General features: G+C 43.3%; 2 protein-coding genes across 5 annotated transcripts in view; one reads left to right on the forward strand and one right to left on the reverse strand.

Annotated features, from left to right (window-relative positions):
- Positions 1-23,889, forward strand: Lrrc18 (leucine rich repeat containing 18). 2 transcript variants are annotated; one of them, XM_085828541.1, is made up of 4 exons: positions 1-140; positions 3,927-4,023; positions 17,106-18,000; positions 22,416-23,889. In XM_085828541.1, exon 3 carries the CDS (start codon positions 17,204-17,206, stop codon positions 17,969-17,971), a length of 768 nt encoding a protein of 255 aa, XP_085684667.1. In that variant the 5' UTR covers positions 1-140; positions 3,927-4,023; positions 17,106-17,203; the 3' UTR covers positions 17,972-18,000; positions 22,416-23,889. The 2 variants fall into 2 exon arrangements, with proteins under 2 accessions (XP_085684667.1, XP_021038001.1); XM_021182342.2 differs by having other exon boundaries at positions 17,106-17,967.
- Positions 1-25,336, reverse strand: part of Wdfy4 (WDFY family member 4) — a 219,146-nt gene that overhangs the window by 31,791 nt on the left and 162,019 nt on the right. The gene's annotated exons all lie outside the window — the stretch shown is intronic.

Here is a 25,336-nt window from a genome sequence, read left to right on the forward strand (position 1 = left end):
CGGAATGGAGCTGGGGAGAGCAAGGGTCTCCTCTCCCTTCCTCTAGATCATCGGCTATGAGCTCCAAGGAAGACCCATCCTTTCTGTTACCACCAGAGAAAGACGCCATTACCAAATGGTGGTAAGACATCCAACCAAAAGTGAGTTCTACTTTTTGACATATGGTTTCTCAACCATATCTTTTAAAAATACATCTAGCTCTTGAAATACTCCATGAGTTGGCTATACATACCTGGTGATTAATAAAAAAAATCACTTTATCTGATAAATTGCTTTGTCTATCATAATAAAGTGTTTGAGATTAAATAAGATGTCAGATGCTGCTCTTGACTTTCTAAAGCCCTCCTGAGTTTTGGGAAAGGCAGGAATGGAAAAACCTGTGGCTTTGAAGTGGAGAAAATCTGGACTCTCATTCACTTGACACCATTTGACTAAGACTCAGACAGAGGGACACCAGGACTGTCTGAAACGTTCTTAGCTCATACATTCAACATGCTAGCCACACTTATGTAGTAGTGTGGAGAGCAAGAGTGTTATTGTGAATATGGATAAGGCTGGAACAGGTGTGGGGACAGAATCCTCCCACATAGGTGTGACAGTTAACAAACTGGCACCAGTCAAGCACAGCAGGTTGACTGTTTTCTAACTACAGAAGGAGGAAGAGTGTGGTAGCAAGAGTGGGGACCTGATATCTATTGAAGATATTCTCAGTTCTTTTGATACCCTTCTGGGTGATTCTGGAGTGATGTATAACCTCCTGTCAACCCAGTTGGCTCCCACAGTTAACCAGAAATCCATATGGAGTCTGGGGCCCATGGGCAACTTGGAGCTAATCTTAGAGGAACAGAAGGACTCAAATGAAGCCATTGAAGACGAAGGGGTGTGACCTTGTCTACCCTGAAGGTGACCCAGCTTTGTCTTCACAGAAGATACACCTCATCTATTTCCTCTCCATCCCTAGGTACCATTATTCACTCTCTTGTGGATGACTTCCAAAGATGAGAAGGCAATCTCCCAAGAACTTCATATTGGATCCCCTTTCTTTATTCTGAAGGGATTTTCAACTAGGTTTCTCTATTGTTATATCATGTTACCTTTGGACCTTCCAGACCCCAAATACCATATAGATCAATGCTTAAGGGTTACTTTATGGTCATGCTTTGATTCTGCTTGCTGGGGACAGCTCTACCAAACCATCTCAATACCACATGACACCAATCTTCGGGAAGGGTGGTAGTGAGTAGAATCTCAGCTGTGTTTCAAGAACACACATCTTTCTTAGAGGGCTCAATCAACCTAACTAGAGGTTTTGGGTTGTTCTCAGAAGAAGAGGGTTTTGGTTTTTTGGTTGTTTGGTTGTTTGGGTTTTGTTTTATTTTTTCCCAAGTACCTGGAATATGGATCCTCTCCCCATCCTGGAAGGAACCTGGGGTCTCCTCCCCAGCCCCTGCCTCTTGGACTAGGAGGCTAGGACTAGCCCCAACTCAGAAGACAATGAGGGCCCAAAGTTTAACATGGGTTTCTGAGTCAGAGTAGAAACATCTTCATACCCTGCCTCCAACCCCCCAAATTCTCCCTTGCTGCTTTGTCTTCTACAAAACAATTGTAAAGGCATGATAGACCAGGCATGCAGGTAACTGGGAGATCTGATTCTCAAATGAAGTCATTTCAGCAACAACAACAACAACAACAACAAAAACAATCAAGCAGAAACAACCCCGCACAAATCCAAAATAAAGAAAATTTGCCAATTTCAGCAAACTGGAACCATATCTCTGCTGGTGAGCATGTTGTGCATCTCAGGACAGGGAAGCATGTGTCTTGCACTGTTCTGGGCCCCATAATGTTCTTTGGATAGGGAAAGAATGTGCTGAAGGATGCTGGGGACAGTGCCTGACATGAGGAGTCACCTACCAAGAAGTCAAGAGGCTGGCACCAGAAACTTACTTTGCAAATTACCTTGTTTGACCCTCAGAAGCAAATGCAGGTTAACCTGAACCCCAATTTTCAGATTCAGGTACTAGATCAATAGAAAACAATAGGCATAGTGGCTCATACATGTAAACTCACTACAAGGGAGGCTGAGCAGGAAGATGACAGAGTTTCAGGCTACCCTGGGCTACAGGGCTAGACCCTGTCTTTAAAAAAAAGAAAAAGAAAAAAATCTAGAAGAAGACAGAAATATATTTTCAAATTAGAGGCTTTCCTTGACAAATGGACTGCTGTTCTTTCCCTGATAGCTTTCTCTGCCACCTCCCCAGCATGCATATGCTGTATACAGTTCTAGACCTAATAATATTTGATGACTGTTCTAGCCTGGTTAGATTATATGGCTACCTCATCTGTGTTTGATTCTCACTAAGGCCTATTTCCTCCACACAAATGAAGACAACAGCCTTTGCACTGTACCTTCTACTACATCCAGATGCCCGAGTTACACCTGGCTTCCTTTCCATACGAGTTTATATATCAGCACTTTAAAGATATTTTTCTTCTTGTATGTTTTCTTTTATGAAAGATTGATTTTGTATTTTTACTTGATTTCCTGACTTTTAAATTATGTTTTCTTACTTAAATTACATATATATTATATATTTCAATTACAAATATACCCTGCAGTAAATTTTTGACTATTTTTTAAAATTTCTAATTATACTTGTTAATTCAATTAAATTACTTATTGTATAGATTCAGCATAGCATTTTGTCTTTATCTTTAAACTTAAACATGAAATAGTAGTGGTATAATGCCATCAAAATCTTTCTTTAATGGTGATTTATATATATATATATTGGGATTAAAATTAGTTTATTTTGCTCTTTCATACTTTAAAATTTTTTTATTGCTTGGATTAATTATGAATTTAAAACATTTACTTAGTGATAGCCATTCTATTTATTTTTCTAATTTATGTTCAGTTAGAGGAGTTTATAATATTAGTTTTTATTTCTATACATTTTGCTTCTACAATGTCATTTTCTTATTTGCAGAATAACATTATTTGGCTAGTTCTCTTAAATACTAGAAAGTTAATCTAAAGTAGCAATTTCAAGCTGTGGGCAGTGACCCGTTTGGAGATCGAGTGACCTTTTCACAGGATGACCATCAGAAAACACAGATTTTTATATTATGATTCACAACAGTAACAAAAAACACATTCATGAAATAGCAACGAGTTGATTTGACTGTTAGGGTCACCACCACAGGAAGAACTGTGTTAGAGGGTCGTAGCATTAGAAGGTTGAGAACCACTGACCTAAAGGAAAATGCTCATTGGTAAAAAATAAATAAATAGATAGATAGATAGATAGATAGATACATAGATAGATAGATAGATAGATAGATAGATAGATAGATAGATAGATAGATAGATAAAAAAAAAATAAAAAGCCAAGAAATACACAGGTATACAAACGGCAGCCTTAATCCCTGATGGTAGTATCACAGCAGCACCAAACAGCAAAGGCTGTGCTTGAACCAGAGATATCACATCCACATTCACTGATAGCAGTCAACAGAGAGAAAGTGATGGCCCACCCGTGTGACCTCATGAGCTCCCTGGTTGCTTTGATCCAATAGAGTTAAAAGAAAAACAAAATTGCAAGAAAAATAAATAAACTCAAGTAAATAAACATATAAAAGACAGACCTTCCCACAAACGGAAAGCAGGAAAATGCACAAATACATGAAATAAGAAGAAAGTCACATGTGAGGTCCTGGGGTTGGGAGCTCCAGGGACTTTTCAGTGTCATTAGCATGGTTGCTATGGAAAGCTGCTTTGTTGAAAACTCTCACCCTGCTGCAGGAAGCCGGAGGATGCACCCAGCTGCAGGGGTCACGTGTTTGGATTGCAGCTCAGATTCCCGCTTCCTGGAAACAAGGTATCCTGGAAACACTTTGAAGCCTGTTTTCCTTTCACTTTGTAGGCAGGCGTCAAGATTATGCTGATTAACTCCAAGTCCCAAGACTCTTGTTGCCTGGAGACCAAGTTTCACAGCGAAGGAGCTTAAGGACAAAACGCAGGTAAGGCTTTGCTCCCTGGTGCCTGTCACCCATCATTCTCTTTCTGAACTGGGCTTTTCCCTCTCCTCTGAGGGATCAGCCTACAAATGCCTGTTCTCTCCGCTGCTTCCTTTACCAAGTCTAGACACTAGCTGATCAGCTGATGAATTATTTAGGAGAGGAGGCCACCTACTCTGAGTCCTGGCCAGGACAGCTGGCTGGGGACAGACTGGTCTTCAGGTGCCTGGAACCGTGCACAAGCTTGGCAGGGGAGATATATGACCAGTGGGTACCTGGGGCTTCTCCTACGCCTTTGCTGGCCCTTAGCAGGGGGAGATAAGATGCAGGCTCAGAAATGCCAAGAGTCTATGCAAAGTTGCAAGTAGGAGGGACAGAACAGTGACTGGCCTCCAGGCTAGAATGACACATTGTCCTCTGGGTTTGAGTGAGGGCCTCCAGAGCAGAAGGGAAGTTCTGAGACAGCCACTGTCTCCTGCAGAGTTCTGGAGTGCCGGAGCTTGTCTCCTGGTGGTTTGTTTGGGCTGGTGCTTGGTGTCACTAGCTTCTTTGTGAGTTTCCAGGGGTCCCTGGGGCTGGGAGGCAGACAACTTTCTAAACTGCTCCCTTCTGTTGGCCGAGTGATGAGGAACAAGGTGATCTTTCCAGGTCCCTTGTATCTGTGCTTACAAAACCCTAGGCAAGTAACTGAAACCAGCCCTCACCCTGCCATGGGAGCTGCTGCAATCAGCACCTTAGATCATCACCTATTTGATTCACCAGTCATTCCCAGCTATCAGTCTCAGATAATGAGACCTGTCTTAATACCATGGGTCTGTGACCTACACACGCCTTCTTTTCTGTCTTTGAAAAGCCATGAGGAAAGGACTTGGCCTGGACAGGATAAACGTTCCCACAGGACCTAGCTCAGCTCCCTCCAGTTCCTAGGGAAAATGATGAATCAGGAGCTTGCCTCTTGGCACAGAAAAGCCAAATGCATTGCAGGACACTGTAAAGTCAAACTTCCATGGAAAAACCAACTGGAACAACACATGGAAACAAGAGATGCTGGCTTGAAGACGCGGTAGGGTGTGGCCCGATAAAGGAAAGGCTGTCAAGGCTTGGACTTTATTCCTGGAAGTGGGGTGTCTGAGTTAAATGAGATGAGACTCACAACATACTGTCACAGAACCTAATGCCCCATTAAAAGGAGAGGAAATGAATAGTATCTTAGAATTTTTCAGTCTATTTTTGAGTTTTCTCTGTCTGGCTTACAGTCTAGAAGGCTCCAAACTGCTCATACACCAGACACAAAACATACCTCTGGTGGCACACTACCTTTCTTTCCTGCTACCCTGCTCTGTCTTCATCCGCTCAACTTTCCCCCTTTCTGTCTCCCCAGCAGTCAGCTATTCCTAGCCAGACACATGCAGGCCTGCCCCTGAGCAGGCAACACCTCTCACACAGACTAAGCCGTAGTCATTCACTGCCTGTCACCTGACCGATAAGTACAACCACAACAAAACAATGGATGAATGAATGTGTGATGTATGAGTGAATGAATGAATGAATGAATGAGTGAATAATTAGCTTGAACTGTAGATATAAATACATCTATAAGCTGCTTTTACATTCTTTTATTGCTGGTGTGGTATTGACAGCATGTGTTTAAAGGTTGCAGTGGTTTTGTTCAGGAGCCTGCAAGGACTATTTCCCAAGTCCACTATTGATATAACAGACAAATGGGGAGTGTCCAGGGCTGACAGTGGGAAGGAGGAAATGGTGTATGTTGCTTACAGATTAATCTTAGTCCACAGGTGCTGGCATCACTAAGTACCCAACACACCCCTTAGTATATGTTAATCACTTCATTTATATTTTTAACAAATTATAATTTACTGATCTATTTTGCAGATAAGAAAACTGAGCCCAGACACGTTGTAGCACCTCAAACAAGCTGGCAACCATAGTGCCGACGGCTTACTTCTCTATAGTGCTTGCACACACTTCTGGAAAGGAACAGAGCAGATGGCTCCAACATGGGTGGTCTACAAGATTAGAAGCTTTGTCTTATCCTAAACACAGTAGTAATAGTTCAGATCATTCTTGGTAACAGTCATGTCTGTCTGTCCAAAGTAAGCAGGGAGAGGCCACTCATGGGCTTAACATCTTAGAGTCTTGCTCTTACACACACACAAACACACACACACACATACAGGCACACATACACAATTAAACAGGGCAGCAAAAGTCATCAAAATTTGTGTAACATGAAGAAGTGTCCTTTTGTATGAGTGTATGTGAATATGTGTGCAAACTGCAGAGACTGGAATCTGCTGACCAGCAGTGCTCTCATCTCCAGAAAGTACGGTTGTTGCTTCTTATCTGCTTCTCCATTGCTGCTTCTGTGTATTTGTGCTTGCTTATAAGAACACTGGGCTCGTGTGGGCATTTAATACTTTGTTATTTTCTTAAACACCTTATCTTTTTGTACTTTCAGGGTTTTGTTTCATATTTAATTCATTCTGTGACTATATAGTAATTATTCAACAATCATTGTTTATTCCATGCTTTAACTGCTTCTATTTTATATGTGGAAAGTTCTATATTTGTTCCCTAAAGAGACAGTCTTAGAAACAGCTCCCTCATCTCTTCATCTCTCCATCCCAACCTCCAGCATCCACCCTAGACCATCTCTCCCTCTGAAAGCTTTCCTTTCTCTTCTCGGTTTTGTAGCAAGAATTTTGGTTTCTTTTTAAAAACACAGAAATATTATGGAAATATGCTTTTGTTTTAATCTCAGGTGTGGGAAGGAAAAAGGACGGCTTCAGATTGTCCACAGCAGCTGACTATGATTTGTCTCGTGCTATAGCAGGGGTGTGATTTTTCCAGCTGCAGATAGTTTCTTCAAGTGTTCGATATTTGGAATTCTGGGAACTTTTCAGAGAATATATAAATGCTAAGGCCCCGAGAGAAGGGATTATGGGTTGTTAGTTGGTTGCTGTTACTTGCAGTTTATTAAGTAGTCACAAAGAAGAAACAAGAAGAAATTAGATGGTGAAGATCAAACTTGTACCAAGGAACTCGATGCCTCTAATCAGCAGAAAGTCGTCTAACAATAACTTGACCCCCTTTCTCCTCTGTCCTTTTTTCTCTCCTATTAATTGTCAGGGGGTGAAAGGGTGGAAGAAGAGGGGTGGAGAAGGGTGGAAGAAAAAAGAGCCCATAAAGTAGAATGTCAAGTCACAAGGTTTAACTCAATTAAACCAGCTTCAACTATGATGCTACTGAGCCCTTCTAGCACACTCACATACCACCACACATGTTAACATAGAGGGAACATGTCTGGAGAGGTGAATCATTAACCAGGAACACTTGCTCCCAGAGGACTCAAGCATGTTCCAAGCATCCATGTAAGATGGGTAGGTCAATCACCTGCAGCTCTAGGACTAAGAGATCCAACACTGATGTGTGTGTGTGTGTGTGTGTATACCTATTATATATATATATGTATATATATATGTATATATATACCCACACACACATATATATATACATACATACACACACACACACACACACACACACACATACGTTTATTTTATTTTTTTTTAACTGAAAGTATTCCTGACCCTAAGAGTGCCACACCTAAGGCTAGCCATCACATTCAGTGACCAACAAACATTGGCATGCTTGAATCTCCTTTAGCCACAAAACTTTAAAAAAAATGTGTTCTAGAAATCATTTTAATGTATTTAGAAAAACAATAAATCAAGTTAGTTGTACCAAGGCCAAGAGGTTTTGTGCAATGCACACAAAAATGCGTGTACTGCAGGCATCCCCACATGACATGGGCTCTGTGCACCTTGAAGGGTCCACGTGTCCCTTTGTCTTCCAGGATGAAGAAAAAGCCCAGGAGGCAATGATGACTGACATAGTGCACCAGTGGTTCTCAACCTGTGGGTCTCGACCCCTTTGGGAGCTATCCTGTGTATAAGATATTTACGTTATGATTCATAACTAGTAAAATTAGTTATGAAGTGGCAAACAAATATTTTTATAGTTGGGGAGGGAGAATCACCACAACACAAGGAACTGTATTTAAGGGTCACAGAAAGGTCGAGAACCACAGTAACACATGCAGGTGTCAGGCTGAACCCCACAGTGGGATTCCACTTAGCCCAGGTCCACTTCTGGCAGGTTCTATCCCACCGTTCATGCTTCTCCCCTCACCTGGCTCCTTCGAAGGCTGCCAAGCTCTTCACCTGTACCTCAGCCCAGCCTTAGACTGCGCCTCTGCATTCTCTATTTCCAGAAGAGGAAGCTGAGTTCACAGGGTTCAGAAGGCTGCCCAGCCTCCCTGATGGGGAGCGGGGAGCAGGTGGTCAGCTCTGTACATCCACCCACTCTGCCATTGCTTCCCTGAACCCCAGTTTTCTGATCTGTCAGAGGCAGGGTGGTTGTGAAAGAGACAGGGAGCAAATGTGTCTGTGAGAGTGGAGCTTAAACTACGGTGGCTGCCACAGAGCTGAGCCCTCTGCCCAGTGTCTAGAAGCAGTGTGTCTGACAGGGGGTCCTTTGTCCTCTGCTTGCGTTCAGGCTGCTTTGCCTGTTTGGAACTTGGGGTTGATGAACAAGGCCTTTCTAGTCTGTTAAACTAATAATCTTAAAATTTTATTTTAATTGTAAGGCACCTATTCCCTTTTGTTCCTTTAACAAATCCAATTAAAACAGAGTACATCCAGAATTACAAAATAGATGCTATTAAACCAATAAGAAATCATAATCTTTCGTTATGGGGCCATGTGACCCTGGGGAACTTTTGCTCCAAATAAAAGTTGAATTCTTATTACCCACCAGGGGGAAGAGGGCAGCTTGACAGATAGTGGCATCCAGGCTGCATGAATGCCAAGCCATGCTGCTGCACAGAGAGAAGTAAATAACAGAGGGCGGGCAAGCCTGCAAACACAGAAGGTCCCAGCAAGAGCCACAGAACAGCATTACTAGATTAACCAGATAGCTGCCGGATAGATGGGCGATCACCACGTGATCACTGCTGTTCTTCAGGCTGGGGGGAGGGGTTGGGGGGCTGGGATGGGAGGGGGAAGAAGATTCCTCCTCTTCAATTTTAGAACAAATCTCTGTGTGAGCTGGGCCAGATCACTCATCCCCTCCCCCACCCAACCACTCAGCACCCTCCCCTGCAGAACGGGAAGAGCAGCCCTGATTCTGAGGGGAGGTGTAAGGATGGAAGGAAAGACAAAGAAAAAAACCCCAGGAAAGAAAAGGGCATGTGTACGCAAGGCTGATTCAGCCAGGTGACACCAGGAGAGATGGAAAGGGGACAGGAAGCATCAACCGACAGGTGATGATGATGATGATGATGATGATGTGTGTGTGTGTGTGTGTACAGCACAGCTTGTTGCCTGCCCATAGACCATAGGCCCTGGTGGAGGTGGAGGTACCTCTCAGAAGGTTCTCTCTCTCTCTCTCTCTCTCTCTCTCTCTCTCTCTCTCTCTCTCTCTCTCTCTCTCTCTCTCTCCCTCCCTCCCTCCCTCCCTCCCTCCCTCCCTCCCTCTCTCCTTCCCTCCGCCCTCCTATATGTGCATAGGTATATGTTTATGAGACAAGGTCTCACTGACCTTAAACTTGTGATCATCCTTTTGTCTCTACCTCTCAAGTCCTAGAATTGCAAGCACCCCCCACCATTCCCAGTACAAGAGTTAGCTAATGTGAGCTCATGTGGAGAACATCACCCAGCACTCTCTGGGGCAAAAGTGCGACTGCTTAGGTAGAGGCAAGGATGCAGGTCACTTCTTAGCACAGGCCATGCCTGTTGAGAATCCTGTCTCCTTACCTTCTCAGCTCATTCAGTATAAAAAATGTTCAAATTAAGTTGACTCGATGGTTACAGAAGGAGCTGAAGGACAAAACCCTCATCTTCATCACTGCCCACACAGGCAAGCAAGAACACACGTTTATGTATGACTTCTAAAATCGTTCTCTCATTTGCTTTAAACAGTTAAACTACCCCACCAATGCTATTGAACGTTATCAAAACTTATACCATATATATACACATATGTGCATAAATATACATATATAGTCTTCAAATATAGATTCTGAGGACCCTAATACTGAGAAGCTGGGGACCCTAACACATGTGGATCCTACTGTCACAAAGGCTTCTTGGAATGGAGTATGACCTTAATATTGTGTTGCAAAAGGCTGGGCAGGGCTTTTAGTCTGGGAATACATGGATTCCAGAATGCTTTCCCCATTTGAAAGCCAATGAGAGCCAGCATTGTGACCCCTTCAGGAGACATTTGCCACCACTGTAGCACAGCTAACACAAGGGAGGTTGAGAGACGGCAGACTACAGTGGAAGTTTGTGTATACCTTCAGCTATCAGAATCATCTACGTTCGACTTGGACTGTGCCCTGTGTGACCTGGGGCAGGTCACTTGACGATTCTGAGTCTTAGTTCCTTTCTTTTAATAAGCAGGACCAGTCTCTGGTGTAACGGCCGTAGGACTGGACACATGAGGGCCCGGTAGCCTGCTCACATCAAGGAATTCAGCACATCTCACCTAGTCAGTGACGGTGCATGACTGACAACTGGTAGCATTTTCACAATAAACTTCGGAAACCCTCAGATCAAGTCCCTGTAAGACCTATTCACACTGTCCACATCTGTCCTAAGTAGAGGGAATTAATAAAAAGAGTAGAGCACTTCCTAGTTACAGCCCACAGTAGTCCCTGGCCCAGAATGGATGCTGGATGAACAGTGGTTCTTTCCTCCTGAGCAGAGATTGCCTAAGTCAGAAAGCAGGGCTGATTTGGGGGAGAGAGATCTGTGAGGAGTTCCAGAATCATCATCTCCATACAAGGGACTCAGTGGCCTCGATGTCCCTACAACCTAAGTAACTAACTTGGGTCCTAGGAGTGAATAGACCTGCTTGGGGGAAAGGATTGAGGACATGGGGAATGGAGCCAGCTTGCTCTCTGCCCAGTAAACGAGATGGGATAAAGAACAAACAGTATCCTAGGATGCTCAGCCTGTGATGATCAGGCCTGGATTTATCGACTTTCAAGTGTGATAAAAGTAACACGTACACAGCGTGTACTTGAAGTTTTAATCTGAGTCGTTTTCCCAGTCTAACAATGTGACATATGATCCCCCCTCTCCTCTCTAGCAACAGCATTGTACAGGTGCTATGTGGCTAAGCTGGAATGTTTGGAGTATTGGATAGAGTCAATGCATTGTTCTCTTACAAGTGAGGAGGGTTTTTTGGGGTATATAACATTATGCCCGGTTGATAAACATTTGTGTTTTGGGGTTAAGGGATTTCTCAGGGAAGTTCTTGTTACTGCCTAAGAGCCCACGAGCCCAGGGTATTTCTCATCCATGTGAAACAGTTTCCTCCAAATGGTAACATTTGGTGGGTCCAGTTCAATTATATGTCTACGCTACATCTAATGCATCAGCCAAAGACTGAAGTAATTACTATGTTACTATGTTGGGAAGTTATTCAATCATATTGAACCTGTAAAAACAGTTAGTGTTACTTAAAAATGAAATCCAAGACTCTTGAGTATGAAGCACCAGACATACACACTAGCATTATGATGGTTATAAGTATCTTAGAGCTCAAGATGCCTGCAAATGTTTTGATGGCGTTCAAATATAGGCTGCCATTACATTTTTAATTTAGATATCCATGGGGTGTCCTTCCATGCTGTTTCATTCACAATGACTAGATAGAAAAATTATTCACAAATTAAAATCAGACCAACTGGCCCACTTTTTCTCCAAGTAGAAAACACTGCTAACTGCAAAGGACAAGAAAACAGGGCTCACTTGGAACCCTCTTGTACTGGGCTTCATAGTTGTTCAGGTGCAACAAAATCTATGACCCATCTATTCCTCCCTCCCTCCCTCCCTCCCTCCCTCTCTCCTCACCCACAGCCCATCTGTCTAGCTGATGTATTTCTGTGTCTTTCTCCCTATGAATGCATGGTTAAGTGGGCTGCACACTATGGTATTTGAAGATTTCCATGAACTGAAAAGAAAGTCTGTTTAATTGAAAGTTATATTATATTATATTATATATTATATTATATTATATGGAAAGATCGTCTGGTTTACTTTTCTACTGTCAGTATTTACTCTCCTGTTCCATGGGTGTATGGGCCTGGCCTTAAGCAGAAGAGTTACTGGGACAGGTCCCTGATTTCTCTGTCCCTGAAATAGACTATCTCATGGTACTGCCTGATTTTAGTGGTGGTAAAGAGCTTTCAGCCTCAGAAAGGTCTCTGATCAGCACAGCACACCATGCCTTCCACAGCTGATGATCCCAGCTATCAAAGGGTGACCTTGAGGAGATGCATTAAGGATGGGGGTGGGGGAGGGTGCTCCTCATGCTCCCACCTGGCTTCATCTGTCTGGGGATCCAGACTCACTAGGGAGCTTTTAAAGTGCATTAGTCCAGTCAGGCCCCTGTTCTGCCTTAAGGTGATTAATGGCTAGGCTCTGAGCCAAAGGTCCTATTGGAGAGGGGCTCCTTAATGGAAGGGTATGCTGTAGCCAGGTCCTCACTGCTTCCTTGCCTCCACTGCTCAAACCTGGTAGGGCTTCTACCCACAGCATGGGTGGGCTGGGTGAGTAGGTTCAGCTGGTCTAGCTAGGATTCCATTAGACGCTTCCCAGTCTAATGGAAGCGTCTTTTTCTGTCTAGAAGCCTTCTAACCAATGCTTAAAATTTGTCTCCAAAGAAGAAAGCCCAATGGCAGCCAACATTTGAATATGCAGGGCAGTCTGGTAGCCAGGATTAGAGACCATCTGGATTTTTAGCTGGTAAAACTTGAGGTGAGGTTCATTTAAGACTTGTGTCATTCAGAGGCTTGATACCACAAAGAACCCCAGTGCATTCCATCAATGAGCAAACAGATGGACTCAGGTAAGAATAAACAAAGGTACTTGGTTTAAATAGGTCCCAAAGGACTAAGAAGGACCTCAGACAAAGGGAAATTTTATTTACTACATTTTTTAGGCTCCCAGCTATGGTTGTCAAATATAGGACTACACAGAATTGAGACAGATTATAAGTATATAGGCTTTCCTGAGTGGAGTCCATCTTTTCTTGTGTGTGTGAACTCAAGTGTAGAACAGTTTCTTGGACATGTCTCCTGCGAATCTCTCTTCCCTCTGTTCACAGCAAAGCCCAGGTGCTCCACACCTGCCTGCTCTTTAAAAGACAGAATAGGGCTGTTGCAGACATACACAATCCTAGATGTCCATCCATCCTAGGCTGAACAAAGAGGCACAGGAAGAAAGTCAGATATTGGCCAGACAGTGCCAATTAGTTTCAAGTTCAAAAGAACATCTTAAAATGTAGCTACAATACCACCTCTCCTTTGGGGAAGCAAATTTCTGAGCTATAGATAGATAGATAGATAGATAGATAGATAGATAGATAGATAGATAGATAGATAGATAGATATCTCCAAGTAACTGTGCCCAGAGCAGGGTCTAGGCAGGTCCACTATCACTAGAAAAGTCACACAACTGTTCCCTGGTAGTCTAGTGGCCCCACCCTGTAGTCCCTACCCTGGTGGATCCATTTCCTGCAGCTACAAAAATGGACTCACTCATCATGCAGACCATTCCAGTGGCTTCTTCTGGGAAGCTGTGTGCTTTTAGGGACAGCTTAGGTTGTACATACGAGTGAATGTGTTCTTTTTTTACAAACCGTTCCTTATAAATATTTGAAATGCATTTTTATTTTTCACAGACACATCCTAACTATGTGGGAGGAGGTAGGACATTTCAGGGCACACACACAAAGTGTAAGAAACGGGCAGAGGCAGTTAGCATAACTTCTCTCCTCATGCTCTGCCGTATGCTGGTGTAAGGAATCCATGTATGTAAGGATGCTCTTCCCTTTGGGGGAAATTATGAACACAGGAATAAGCTTTCATGTGAATGTGATGGTTTTCTTTTCCTGGAGTAACATGCCTGCTGGGGAAGATGAACCTCTTATGGTGAGAATGTGGTTAATTTTATATGTAGAAGCCAAATTCTCTCAAGGCTGCCCTACTGTGTGCCCTACTGTGCTCACTCCATCTCTGTGCCATTGGTTTTATGTTTGTTTTCACTATAGGCCTTCTTCCTGTAGTCTGGACTCCCAACATTTGCTTACAAATGCTTCCCCCATTCTCTGATTTACCGGTACATGCTTAACAGTTTATTCACAGAGCAAAACTTTTAATTTTTCAAGCCCATTATTTTTTATAACACCATCTTTTGGAAAATGTACTTTTGCCAAACTAGAGGTCGTAAAATTTTTCTCCAGTTTCTTCTAAAAGTTTTATAGCTTACATCCATATCCGTGATCCACTTTGTGTTCATATTAGTTATTTTCATTAAGTTGTTAATGGATTATTTCATATGGGTGACCAAGTATTACCCAACACCATTTGCTGAAGAGTTTGTTTTTCTACTAAAATATTGCCAGAAATCAGCTGACTATGTTGGTTACATTTGTACACATTTATGTTCTAGACAGTGTTTCTTGTCTTATTACTCCACATATCCTTCTGATAGGTGTTATCCTGCTGATAACACCTATTAATCACATGACAAGTTTTTAAATTATTTTATTGTATACAAATCTTCCATTTTCTTCTGTTTTCAAAAAAAATTTTTTATTCTAGTTCCCTTATCTTTCAACATTTTAGAATTTTAAAATTTTAGGAATTCTTATGCATACAAACATGAAATATATATGAAATATCCATATATATATATATATATATATATGATCTTGCTGAAAGTTCTTTTGGAATCATAGTATTTTGACTGATTCCAGGAGAAGTCATATGGGTTTTCCCATTCATGTGTGCTTTGTTTTTACATTTATTTAGATTCTTTTCTTAAGTCAGTATTTTGTAATTTTCATCATAGAAGTCCTCATTATTATATATCTGAAATATATAAACCTTTCTTTTGGGAACATTTTTTCCCTCAAGTTTTAGCTTCCAATCATTACTTAATAAAATGTAGATATGTATGTTAACATTGGTTCCTAAGATTCTGCTAATCTTGGTTACCAGTTCAAAGAATGTTAAGAAATTTTGTGATAGTCTTTATGTGGACAATCATGTAACCTGTGCATACAGACATCTTTACTTCATTTCTAATGGTATGCTCTTTTTTTATTGCATTATGTCACTGCCTAGAATTTCCAATATTATGCTGATAGTTACAACTGGACCCTGGTCTTATTCATACCCCTGTGTTCAGGAAGACATTCAGTTTCTTTTAAAAGAAAGGGCTTGGATTTTAAGTTATGTAAGTGTGTGTGTGTGTGTGTGAGAGAGAGAGAGAGAGAGAGAGAGAGAGAGAGAGAGAGAGAGAGAGAGAGAGAGAACCTTAATGTAGTATGCACAGAGGCCAGAAGGGGTGCTGCATCACATGGAGCTAGAATTACAGGAGGTTGTAAGCTGCCCAAGGTGGGCACTGAGAACTGAACTCCTGTCTACAAGGCAGAAAGTGCTCTCAATGGCTGAGCAGCCCTTTTGGGCCCTATATCTTCCTCCTACTTTGAGAACAAAGGCTCCTAGTAATTTCCTAGTACCTTGAATCACTGTTTTGCTTTCACACACTGGTTTTGATCGTCTTCAGTTTTGTTCAGACTGTGGATTATCTTTGAATGTGCTGCTCCCTGGATGACTACCTAGAGCAGTAGACCTCAACCTGTGGGTCACCACCCTTTGGGGGTCCCACACAGATATCCCGAATATCAGATATTTACATTACTACTCACATCAGAAGCAAATATACAGTTATAAAGTAGGAACGAAGTAATTTTAAGGTTGGGGTCACCATGACATGAGGAACTGTGTTAAAGGGTCGCAGCATTAGGAAGGTTGGGAATCACTGGTCTAGAGCCTACTCCTTCCTAGCTGTTGACCTCCCTGGCTTCTGGACTTCAGCCTTCCTCTCTGAACAGCAGAGCAGCACTGGATCTCCTGGGAGACACTATGTGTACCTAGTAACTTATGTTTAGGAGCCAGCATCACGAGTGCTACGCAGCACTAGATGATCTATATTCCCTAGGAGCTCTGTAAAGGGACCACTTTCACAAACGTGGAGACTGAGGCAGAGAGTTTAAGCAAAGTGCTAGATGCAAAACTTGACTTCTAAGACAAGCATGCCGAGGAGGCCAGGATCTTCTGTCACCCTCTACATTCTAGAGAGCACTCTGTGTAGTGCTCTCTCTATACCTGTAATTATACCTAGTTATGCAGAGCAATCTTTACTTGATGTCAGTGTGAGATGTCAGTGTGAGGGATGTGAGGAAGGCTGTGGAGCATTGGAGACAGACAAACATTCTCCAGGAGCTTTGCCAGGGCCACCCTGGGTGCCTCCAGGAGCTTTGCCAGACTCACCCTGGCTCCCTCCAAGCCTGGGGAGAGGGGTGGAATTCTGGGTGCTGCTGTGAAGATAAGCCCCAACTCCCCAGGCCCAGGACTGTTCTCATCACTCTGCAGTCACACGAACCAAGGCCTGCTAGCTCTTCTGGGTCCCAAGTGTGAGAGGAATGTGATAGCCATTTTAAACACTCATTCTGTTTCCTCTCTCCAGGCTTCTGCTGCCTCTGACAGCAGCAGCCCCTCCCTCCCCAGGATGGTCTTTTGACTAAAGAGACTATATGTGAGTCAGTGAGGTAGCACATAGCCAAACACACACACACACACACACACACACACACACACACACACACACACACACACACACACACGTTGAGGCATGCACACAACCTGGAGTCGGAAAGCTAATTTTCAGGACAGTAGCCAGAGAATGAGAAAGAGAAGTACTAAATACCCTTCAGTCCTGTACCTCTAACATCTGGGAAACTGAGATCTGAAGAGATGAGAACAGTTGAAGACTTCTGGTGTTGGTTGCTACTGCAGCTACCCTGACTCCTCTCTGTTATTGTTTGGTTTTGATTTTGAATTTTTGCCCCTCTGTATCATGGGGGGATCACAGCACAGTGTGGTGTCCCCTACTAATTATATCTGTCTCTTCTGTTCTTAACAGAGCCTACCATCTAGCAGTTTCATGTGACTTCTTCCTCAAACTCATCACCATCGGCTCGGGAAGGACATCCTTCAAATACACTCCCATACTTCGAGACCATGGCCAAGGGTGGGAAAGGCCCCAAGGGCAAAAAGATCACCCTTAATGTGGCAAAGAACTGCATCAAAATCACATTTGATGGGAGAAAACGCCTTGACCTGAGCAAGATGGGGATCACCACCTTCCCCAAGTGTATCTTGCGGCTCAGTGATATAGATGAGCTAGATCTTAGCCGGAATATGATCAGAAAAATTCCCGACTCCATCGCCAAGTTCCAGAACCTGCGATGGCTCGACCTGCACAGTAACTATATTGACAAGCTCCCTGAATCCATTGGCCAGATGACCTCCTTACTCTTCCTCAACGTGAGCAACAACAGGCTGACCACCAACGGGCTGCCTGTGGAGCTGAACCAACTCAAGAACATCCGCACCGTGAATCTGGGCCTTAACCACCTGGACAGTGTGCCCACCACACTGGGGGCCCTGAAGGAGCTCCATGAGGTGGGGCTGCATGACAATCTGCTGACTACAATCCCCGCCAGCATCGCCAAGCTCCCCAAGCTGAAGAAACTCAACATAAAGAGGAACCCCTTCCCAAATGCAGATGAATCGGAGATGTTCGTAGACTCCATCAAAAGGCTAGAAAACCTCTATCTGGTGGAAGAGAAGGATATGTGTTCATCCTGCCTGCAGAGATGCCAACAGGCCAGGGACAAGTTGAATAAAATCAAGAGCATGGCCCCCTCTGCACCGAGAAAGGCCCTCTTTTCCAATTTGGTTTCACCCAACTCAACGGCCAAGGATGCCCAGGAAGAATGGAGGTGACCTGGGACCCTGAGGCAGGAGGGAGAAAGGTGGGAAGACAAGACAGTAGGCTGTACCCAAAGGAGAGGGCTCTTGTATTACTGTGGGAGCCTTTCCACCCAAGCCATAAAACACCATTCCCTACCTCTTGGACTATGGTTTGGTTGATTGAAGGGCTTTTGGTTTCTTGCCATTCTGTGCAGTTCACTTCTTTCCTGCACACACATACCCATGTTTGCAAGCACAGGGAACCAAGAAAAAGCCCCATAAATCTGTCCATCTCATTTCTGTCCTGAACTCTCCTGGCAGCCAATTATGACCAGGGAACTAAGGCTACCAACATACTCTTACTATCACTGGCATTTAGGGACATGTTGACAGCTCCCAAATGTAAAATTCATCCTACCAGAAAAGGTTGGATCTAGGCCTTAACGGCCAACTGTCTGAGATCATGGATTGGTAGGAGAGTAATGGCTGCGAGATGGAGAAGCATCACCATTAAATAGCACCAGGAAAGCCAGAAGCAGTTCTTTCTCTAAGTTTGCAGTTGCTCTGTGAGCTTTCCTGAAGGCCTTTGGTTAACTGGATATGTGCCAAATACCTTTTCAGACCCTTAGGAAGAGAGAGGTGTGTGTGGGTCATTGTGGTAGGTGCAGGCAGCATGTGCCAAGGGGAAAAGCTTGGCTGGCATTGTACAAGCTGGAAGAGAGGCCAAGTAAAGAGAGATGGGCAGAACATTCTGACCTGAGGAACTTAGGGGTCAGGGACTTTACCATTTCAACTTCCAGTCATTCTCAGGGGCTTTACTCCTGGGCATTCACTTTCACAGGCTGGGCTGGCAGCAATAAAGTCCACAGAGTGTAGAATTGGGCAGATGAAGGTTTCTGGCAACTCATCTATCTCCTCGGGGCTCCTTACTCCTTCCTGTCTGGTTCCTTCATCTGAGAAAATGAAGTGCTAGAGCCTGTGGACTTCTGAGGCAGGCGACCTGGAGCAGACACACAGCAGACTCATTTCCTCGGAGAAGGAAATCCTGGTGTGCAGCTGAAGGACGGCTATGGGCAGAGTCAGGAGTCGCATTGGTTCCTCAGGCAGAAATGGCAAGGGTGGAGGGAATGTTCCTACACTGTGCGCTCTCCTCAGACCTATGGTGCCTCTTTCACTCACAGCTTCACAGGCATGGGAGTGAAGGGCAGAGCACACACTTTGCACAGGCCTTCCTCCTGAATTGGCTGGGTGGGTGGCGAGCTATGCAGCAGTGGCCAGTGCACACAGTTCTGGAGGTCTCAGTGCCTTCGCTAGCTCATTTCTTCTTCACACCATAAATGACAGCAGACAGCACCCTTCATCTTCCAGCTCCTAGGGACTCATTTTCCTTTCTTGATGCTTAGCTTGCAACACTCCGAATCATACTTTCAAAATCTCAGAATAATCTAGATTCAAGTTTCCCATTACGGTTTCCCCCAGTTACTAAATATTTTTCATAACCAAAGCACAATCTAGTTCTAGATAATGTCGCTTACCACGTCCACCATATTTAGACATAAGCCAGCTTTTCCTAGTTACTTTTCTATATATTTCCATGTGACAAAAATTAGTCTTCATGTCACTTCTACCCTGTTTTGAAGCCCATGTTGTCACATAGTCTTTGGAGCCAACATTGTACACATCTGCAAGACAGTTGTTCTCATGGCATGCATAACGACATGTTCTTGTGGGCATTAACATTGTTTCCAATTTTGCACTAATGGAAATATTTCTGCGATGAGCATCTCGATTATCACGTGGTTTAGATTATTTTCTGGCAGTTCTGCACCCTGAAAATAGTGTGTTCCAGGGACTATTTTAGAATAGTTGTGACACATACCATCAAGTAGACTGTATTTAATTCACCAGTAACATACATCACTGAATCTGCTCACCACATCCTTCTCATTGTGGCCACTTCTCTTTACATCTTTCTCCCTCTTTAATATAGCTGATGATTTATTGGAAGCCCATCTAAAGATGAGGCTGCTGCCATATCTGTAACAAGGCCCTAGATATGAGGATCTGCAGGAAATATCTATCGGGAGTGGAAATGGTCACTCAAACAGCCCTGATCTCAGAGGAAAGATACCCACAGCTACATCAGCATGAATGGATTTCCTGGCTTTTGTTTCTTCTTCTCTTCTTTTTTCCCCCCCGACAGGGTTTCACTATGTAGCCCAGGCTAGCCAAGAATCCACTGAATAGACCAGGACAATAAGCAGATGATGAGACAGTAAGAGAAGTACTAAGCATCCTTTAGCCCAGCCTTGCAAACATCTGAGAAACTAATGTCTGAAGATGTGAGCTTCGGTGTGGGTTTCCGTCCTGATTCTCTGACTCTTTTCTGATACCCCCTGTACCATCAGGGATCACAGTACAGGGTGGTGTCCTCTCCTAACTAGACTCCTATTTTCTCCTCTTCTCACTGGGACAGTCTTCCAGAAGTCAGCCTGTCTCTTCCTCCCAAGTGCTTGGATTAAAGGCACCACCGTCTTCTCTATAATTTCTAACATTGCCATGGAGAAAAAAGACACTTAGGACCCTCTCTTCCAAGTTTTAGGCCAATTTTTAAATAAATAAATTCATAAATTTACTAGCCAGGTCCTAAGGCTGGGAGCTCTGCTAACAAAGTTAGACCACACAGGAATAGTATATGGCTCTGCCTTTTAGATGGGAAGCTTACGGGGCTTCCATTGGTGGCTCGATGACCATCGGTGAAAGTAGACTTGGGGATAGTCCCCTCTGTTGCCAAAACTAGTGTTTACTTTCGCTCTTCCTCTCTTCCCCTTCCCCTCTTCCTTCCTTCCTTCCTTCCTTCCTTCCTTCCTTCCTTCCTTCCTTCCTTCCTTCCTTCCTTCCTTTCCTCCTTCTTTTCTTCCTTCCTTTCCCTTTAGCCAGCATCAACAACACCTTCTGTCTAGCTTGTGATAAAATAGAAGTACTGAACATTCCTGCAATCCCAAGACTTGAAAGACTAAGGCAGGAGGATTGCGGAGTTAGGCAGCAGCCACAGTTAAATAACAGGATTAGTCCACCTAAAAGAAAGAAAAGATTTTAAAGGGCATGTTTTGAGAATGACAGACACAGGTGTCATTTGAAACACAGGTTTCATTCCTTTCGTTTCTTCCTCCATTGTGGCTTTTAGCCAGTTTGTCACTCCTTCCTCATTAGGATTCTGTGGTTCTTTTTTGAACCCAAATCTGGGGTTCTTTTTTAAACTGCTTATTACAGAACTTTGGCTTTTTGTTTGTTTGTTTGTATGTATGTATTTTTGATGCTAGTGTGTAAAGACAGAAGAGGCTCAGAGCCCAGTGCTGTTTGGACATCCTTGGTATGGTCTGCATGAGAACCCAAAGTGTCACTTGTGAACTCCCTGGAGAAGTATGGATGGTTGCTTCATTCTTGCAGAACTGCACGGTATATGTGATCTAAAATGCACTCGGATAACACAGCTTCTTCTGAGAAGTGGCTGGATGGAATATGTGGGCCACTTGTCTTGTCCCTTTTTGAGGTCCTAGGTGAATTCAAACCTCTAGCGCCCCAGTTAGTATAATAAATAAAGAATGTGCCCATTAGGAAGCCAGGCTCATGACAACAGACACATCTTCTCTGAGCCTGATGCTTCTGGACCCACACAGGAATGTGATCTAGAAAGAGCAGTGTGTGGGTGCTGTGTAGATCAATCACTTGCCTGAGTCACTTTCTCTAGAGAATGTGTAGTACATTTTCTAGGCATCCATAGAGGTCAGCAAAGAGGAGACATTAAGGAAGACATTGCAGCTACATCCTGTGCCAGGAAGGGTCTGAGTCTTGACTGTAGATTCCTCCCTCTGCTCTCAATTCTGTCCTCTCCCTCTTTTCCAATGAGCTGCCACATCTCAGCATGGTGGTCGTCAAAAATCTCCTCGCAGATTTGAAGTCCTCTGACTAGCTGGCATGCATGTTGATTCTTTCTTTCCATCCCCAACGGAGCTGCTCCCTGCATTTTGATCTTTTCTGAGTCTTAGGAAGCGTTTAAGCATATTACTGCATCAGAATTGAGAACCAAGCAGGCAGACATCTTGGCATTTGTCTGGCAGGCACTCCAGTTAGACACATTTTTAGCTAGGAAGTGTTGGCTACCAGACAAAGACTGGTGAGATGGAGCACTTAGCAGTCATCTTCTACATCTTACTTAATATTGATGGTTTTTATCCTGCTATGAAATACCACTGCCATGTTTTCACTTAGCTGCAGTAAGCCTAGAAAGATTTGATACAGAGCCATGGGTGTCTCTTTCCTCAAGCAGAACAGAAACTATGCACAGTGACAGTAGTCCCTGTTTCTGAGAGCCAGGTATAGTCTGGGTGACCCTGGAGTGACCTCAGTATGACCTCTGTTTTGCCCTGGTAGCCTGGAGCAGTTGCCTTAGTCTCTTGTTATCTCCATTCCCCAGGTTACGCTCACCATCCACCTTCTAGAGTAGCTTATGGCAAAATACATGAAGACCATTCAGCTAACAGAAATAAACGACTCTGAAGAGGAAGAGTCCCAAATTAGAAGACAGAGTGGCACAGGGAACATTCTGGAAGACAGGCTCTCCGGTGCTGCCCAAGTCACTGAATTGCTTTATGATTTTTTACTTTGTTTACCTTGTTTCTATGCTACCTGTTTGTGCACATGTCCTTGAAAGATATTTCATGTGGTTTTCTAGATGTTGTAAAGAAAACATGTAAGAAGGTTATAGGTATACATTGATAGACAATTAAAGACTTAAGAGTCTACAGTAAGACTGAAAAGTCTTTCATTCTCTACATGCCACTCAAAATGATACAATATCACCACCAGTAACTTGTGAAAATTACATGTATATAATTTACAGACATCAAGGAGCCAAGACACATAAAAACACACATCTAGAGAAATACATGCACACTATGAACAAATTGAAGTGGAATTTTAACCATTCCCTTAGTTGTACACAGAAAGGTAGCAAAAGAAAAACAGAAATAAAGAAAGCATAGACAAAAATTAAAAGGTTCCGGTGTTCTAACATCTTAATAATTACACGAAATGTAAATGGTCAGTTTTATTTGTAGTGGCTCTAAAAACAACCAAATGGCTTTCAATCCACAAGTAGGTGAACAAAATCTGGTGTTACATTTGAACATTTGAGTACTAGTCAGCGATAAAAGGAGACAAACTATTTGAAATTACAACAACTTGGACAGATCTAATGGTGGTATTCTGGGCTTTAAAGGGCCAGTCTCCAAAAACTACACACACTGTGATTATATTTATAGAATATAAATGTTTCTCTAAATGATAAAATGCAAGTGGTGACAGGGAAGGTCAGTTGTCAATAGTCAAGAATGGCAGGTCTTTCAGCGGTGAGCTTCATAGTGGAGTGGCAGCACAAGAGCTGCCTTTGAAACAATGAAGGGATTGCACATGAGGATTATGGTGGCACTCACATGAATCTGGGCACAAGGCAAAAGACACATCACAGAGATGTAAACAGGCATGGGTGGTTCTGGTTTTAAAGCTGTATAATTCAGTGGTTAAAAAACCTGCTCCCATGGAGGGTGGGGAGTGGATGATGCATGTATAGAGACTCCACAGTTTTACAACTTCCTATGACTCTACCTTCACCTTAAAAACAAACCTTAAAACAATTACAGCCTAGCCTCAACAACAGGCATGTCTTTGTACCTCTCTCCAGTACCTACTTAGAGTCACTATGTCATAGTTAACATGATACTCTAGCAGACCCAGTAAGCCCTGAGCTGTATGTAATTCTTCAGCTATGCCATTGAGTTAAGGCGTTTCAAGCAAAGGGACACTGTACCTTCTGTTCACTGGACTCATTTGAAAGCACTCATTGTTGATTGTATCCTTGCAGGTTCTAATAGATTTGCTTTTTAAAAATACATGGCTTCTGTGTCTATGTTCTAGGCTCCTTAGAGTTGGCTGGGCACAGGTTTATCTGGGGTAGATAAACAACTAGGCTGCTTCCCAGCTTCCCTAACCACATGGTATTGCAGGAATGTGTTGGAACCATCTGAATGCTGGGGTATTGGTGGTCACACTCATTCTGACTTAGTGGCAGGCATTTATTTTATGTCTGGTTACACCTGCTATTCTGTAAGCCCAAAGGGATGGATTGTTTCAGCTTCCACCTCTCAGGGCTCCAGAGCATCAAGAAACCCAGGAACCAGATTGCTCTGTTTGTGGAGGAGATAAAATGATCTTTACTAACAGAATCCCGTGCATTACAGGTATCAAGTCCCTGAACTGGTCACAGGCCCTGATTTCTGAGGAGGGGGACTGGAGGTGGAGCCATGATAAGAAGGGGAACTTGATGTTAAGTCCAGGCACTGTCCCTGACCACAGAAGATCACCATCTTACACGACTGGTGTAGCTTTTTGTAACTGACATTCTAAATTCCCTGTCTTTTATGATTTTCAAAGAGAATTTATACAGGTAATAAACAGAGAGCCCTCAGTGACAGAACACTGTGTTTAAACATGGGTTTTATGAACTCTAGAGCACTGGATGATGTTCCCAGAAGAAGATAGACGGTTTCTACAAGGGTCTCTGTGCTTGAGGGCGTGCTGGAACTGTGCCAGGAAAAACACAGAGTGACCCAGGCAAATCCTGCCACGATGTGAAAAACCATCACAGTGGAACTAAAAGAAGATGTTGCACATGTGCGAGAAAGCACACAAGGATGAGTGAAGACATTACACATGTTTGACCCATCACAGAGAACCGTCACTGTATCACCTGACTGGCATCTCTGTAGGGATTCCCAATGTGGTGGGCATAGCCAGTTAATCTACCTCATCTCCTCTATCCCATCTCTATCTGCCTCCTCCCCAACTGGACTAGAAATTGAGACGGAGAGGGTATGCTTTGCTGGGGTAGAGCCTTTAAAGAGTCTGAGGACAATAGCCTAAGAATGGTTATGCCCAGTTGTGGAATCTCTACATACTTCACATGATACTTTTTTAAGAGCACGCTGTCCTGATCTGACAAATGTAATATTTTGATTGGTTCTCAGAGCAGCATGTAGTGTAAATTGAGAAAATGAAAATTGGTTTGGTGACATTTTGCTAAAAATAACCCAGATACAGTGTATGGTTTGAGGCAGACTTCCTATGTGACTGTTGGTCAGACCATGCTGGAAGCATGGATGCTAAAGTGTTCGTAAATCCTGGCTGGAACAGGACTGTTTGGGGAAGTCCTTGCTTGGAAGACAGCCACAGCTTCTAGCAGACTTTCATGAGCCTAAAAATCTCATGATGATGAGCTGTGGTGTGTGTCTTCTTTTTGGTTTCTTGTTTGTTTGTTTGTTTGTTTGTTTGTTTGTTTTC

Source organism: Mus caroli, unplaced genomic scaffold, assembly GCF_978045245.1.
Source record: "Mus caroli unplaced genomic scaffold, Mus_caroli_1 scaffold_12, whole genome shotgun sequence".
NCBI classification, from domain to species: Eukaryota; Metazoa; Chordata; class Mammalia; order Rodentia; family Muridae; genus Mus; species Mus caroli.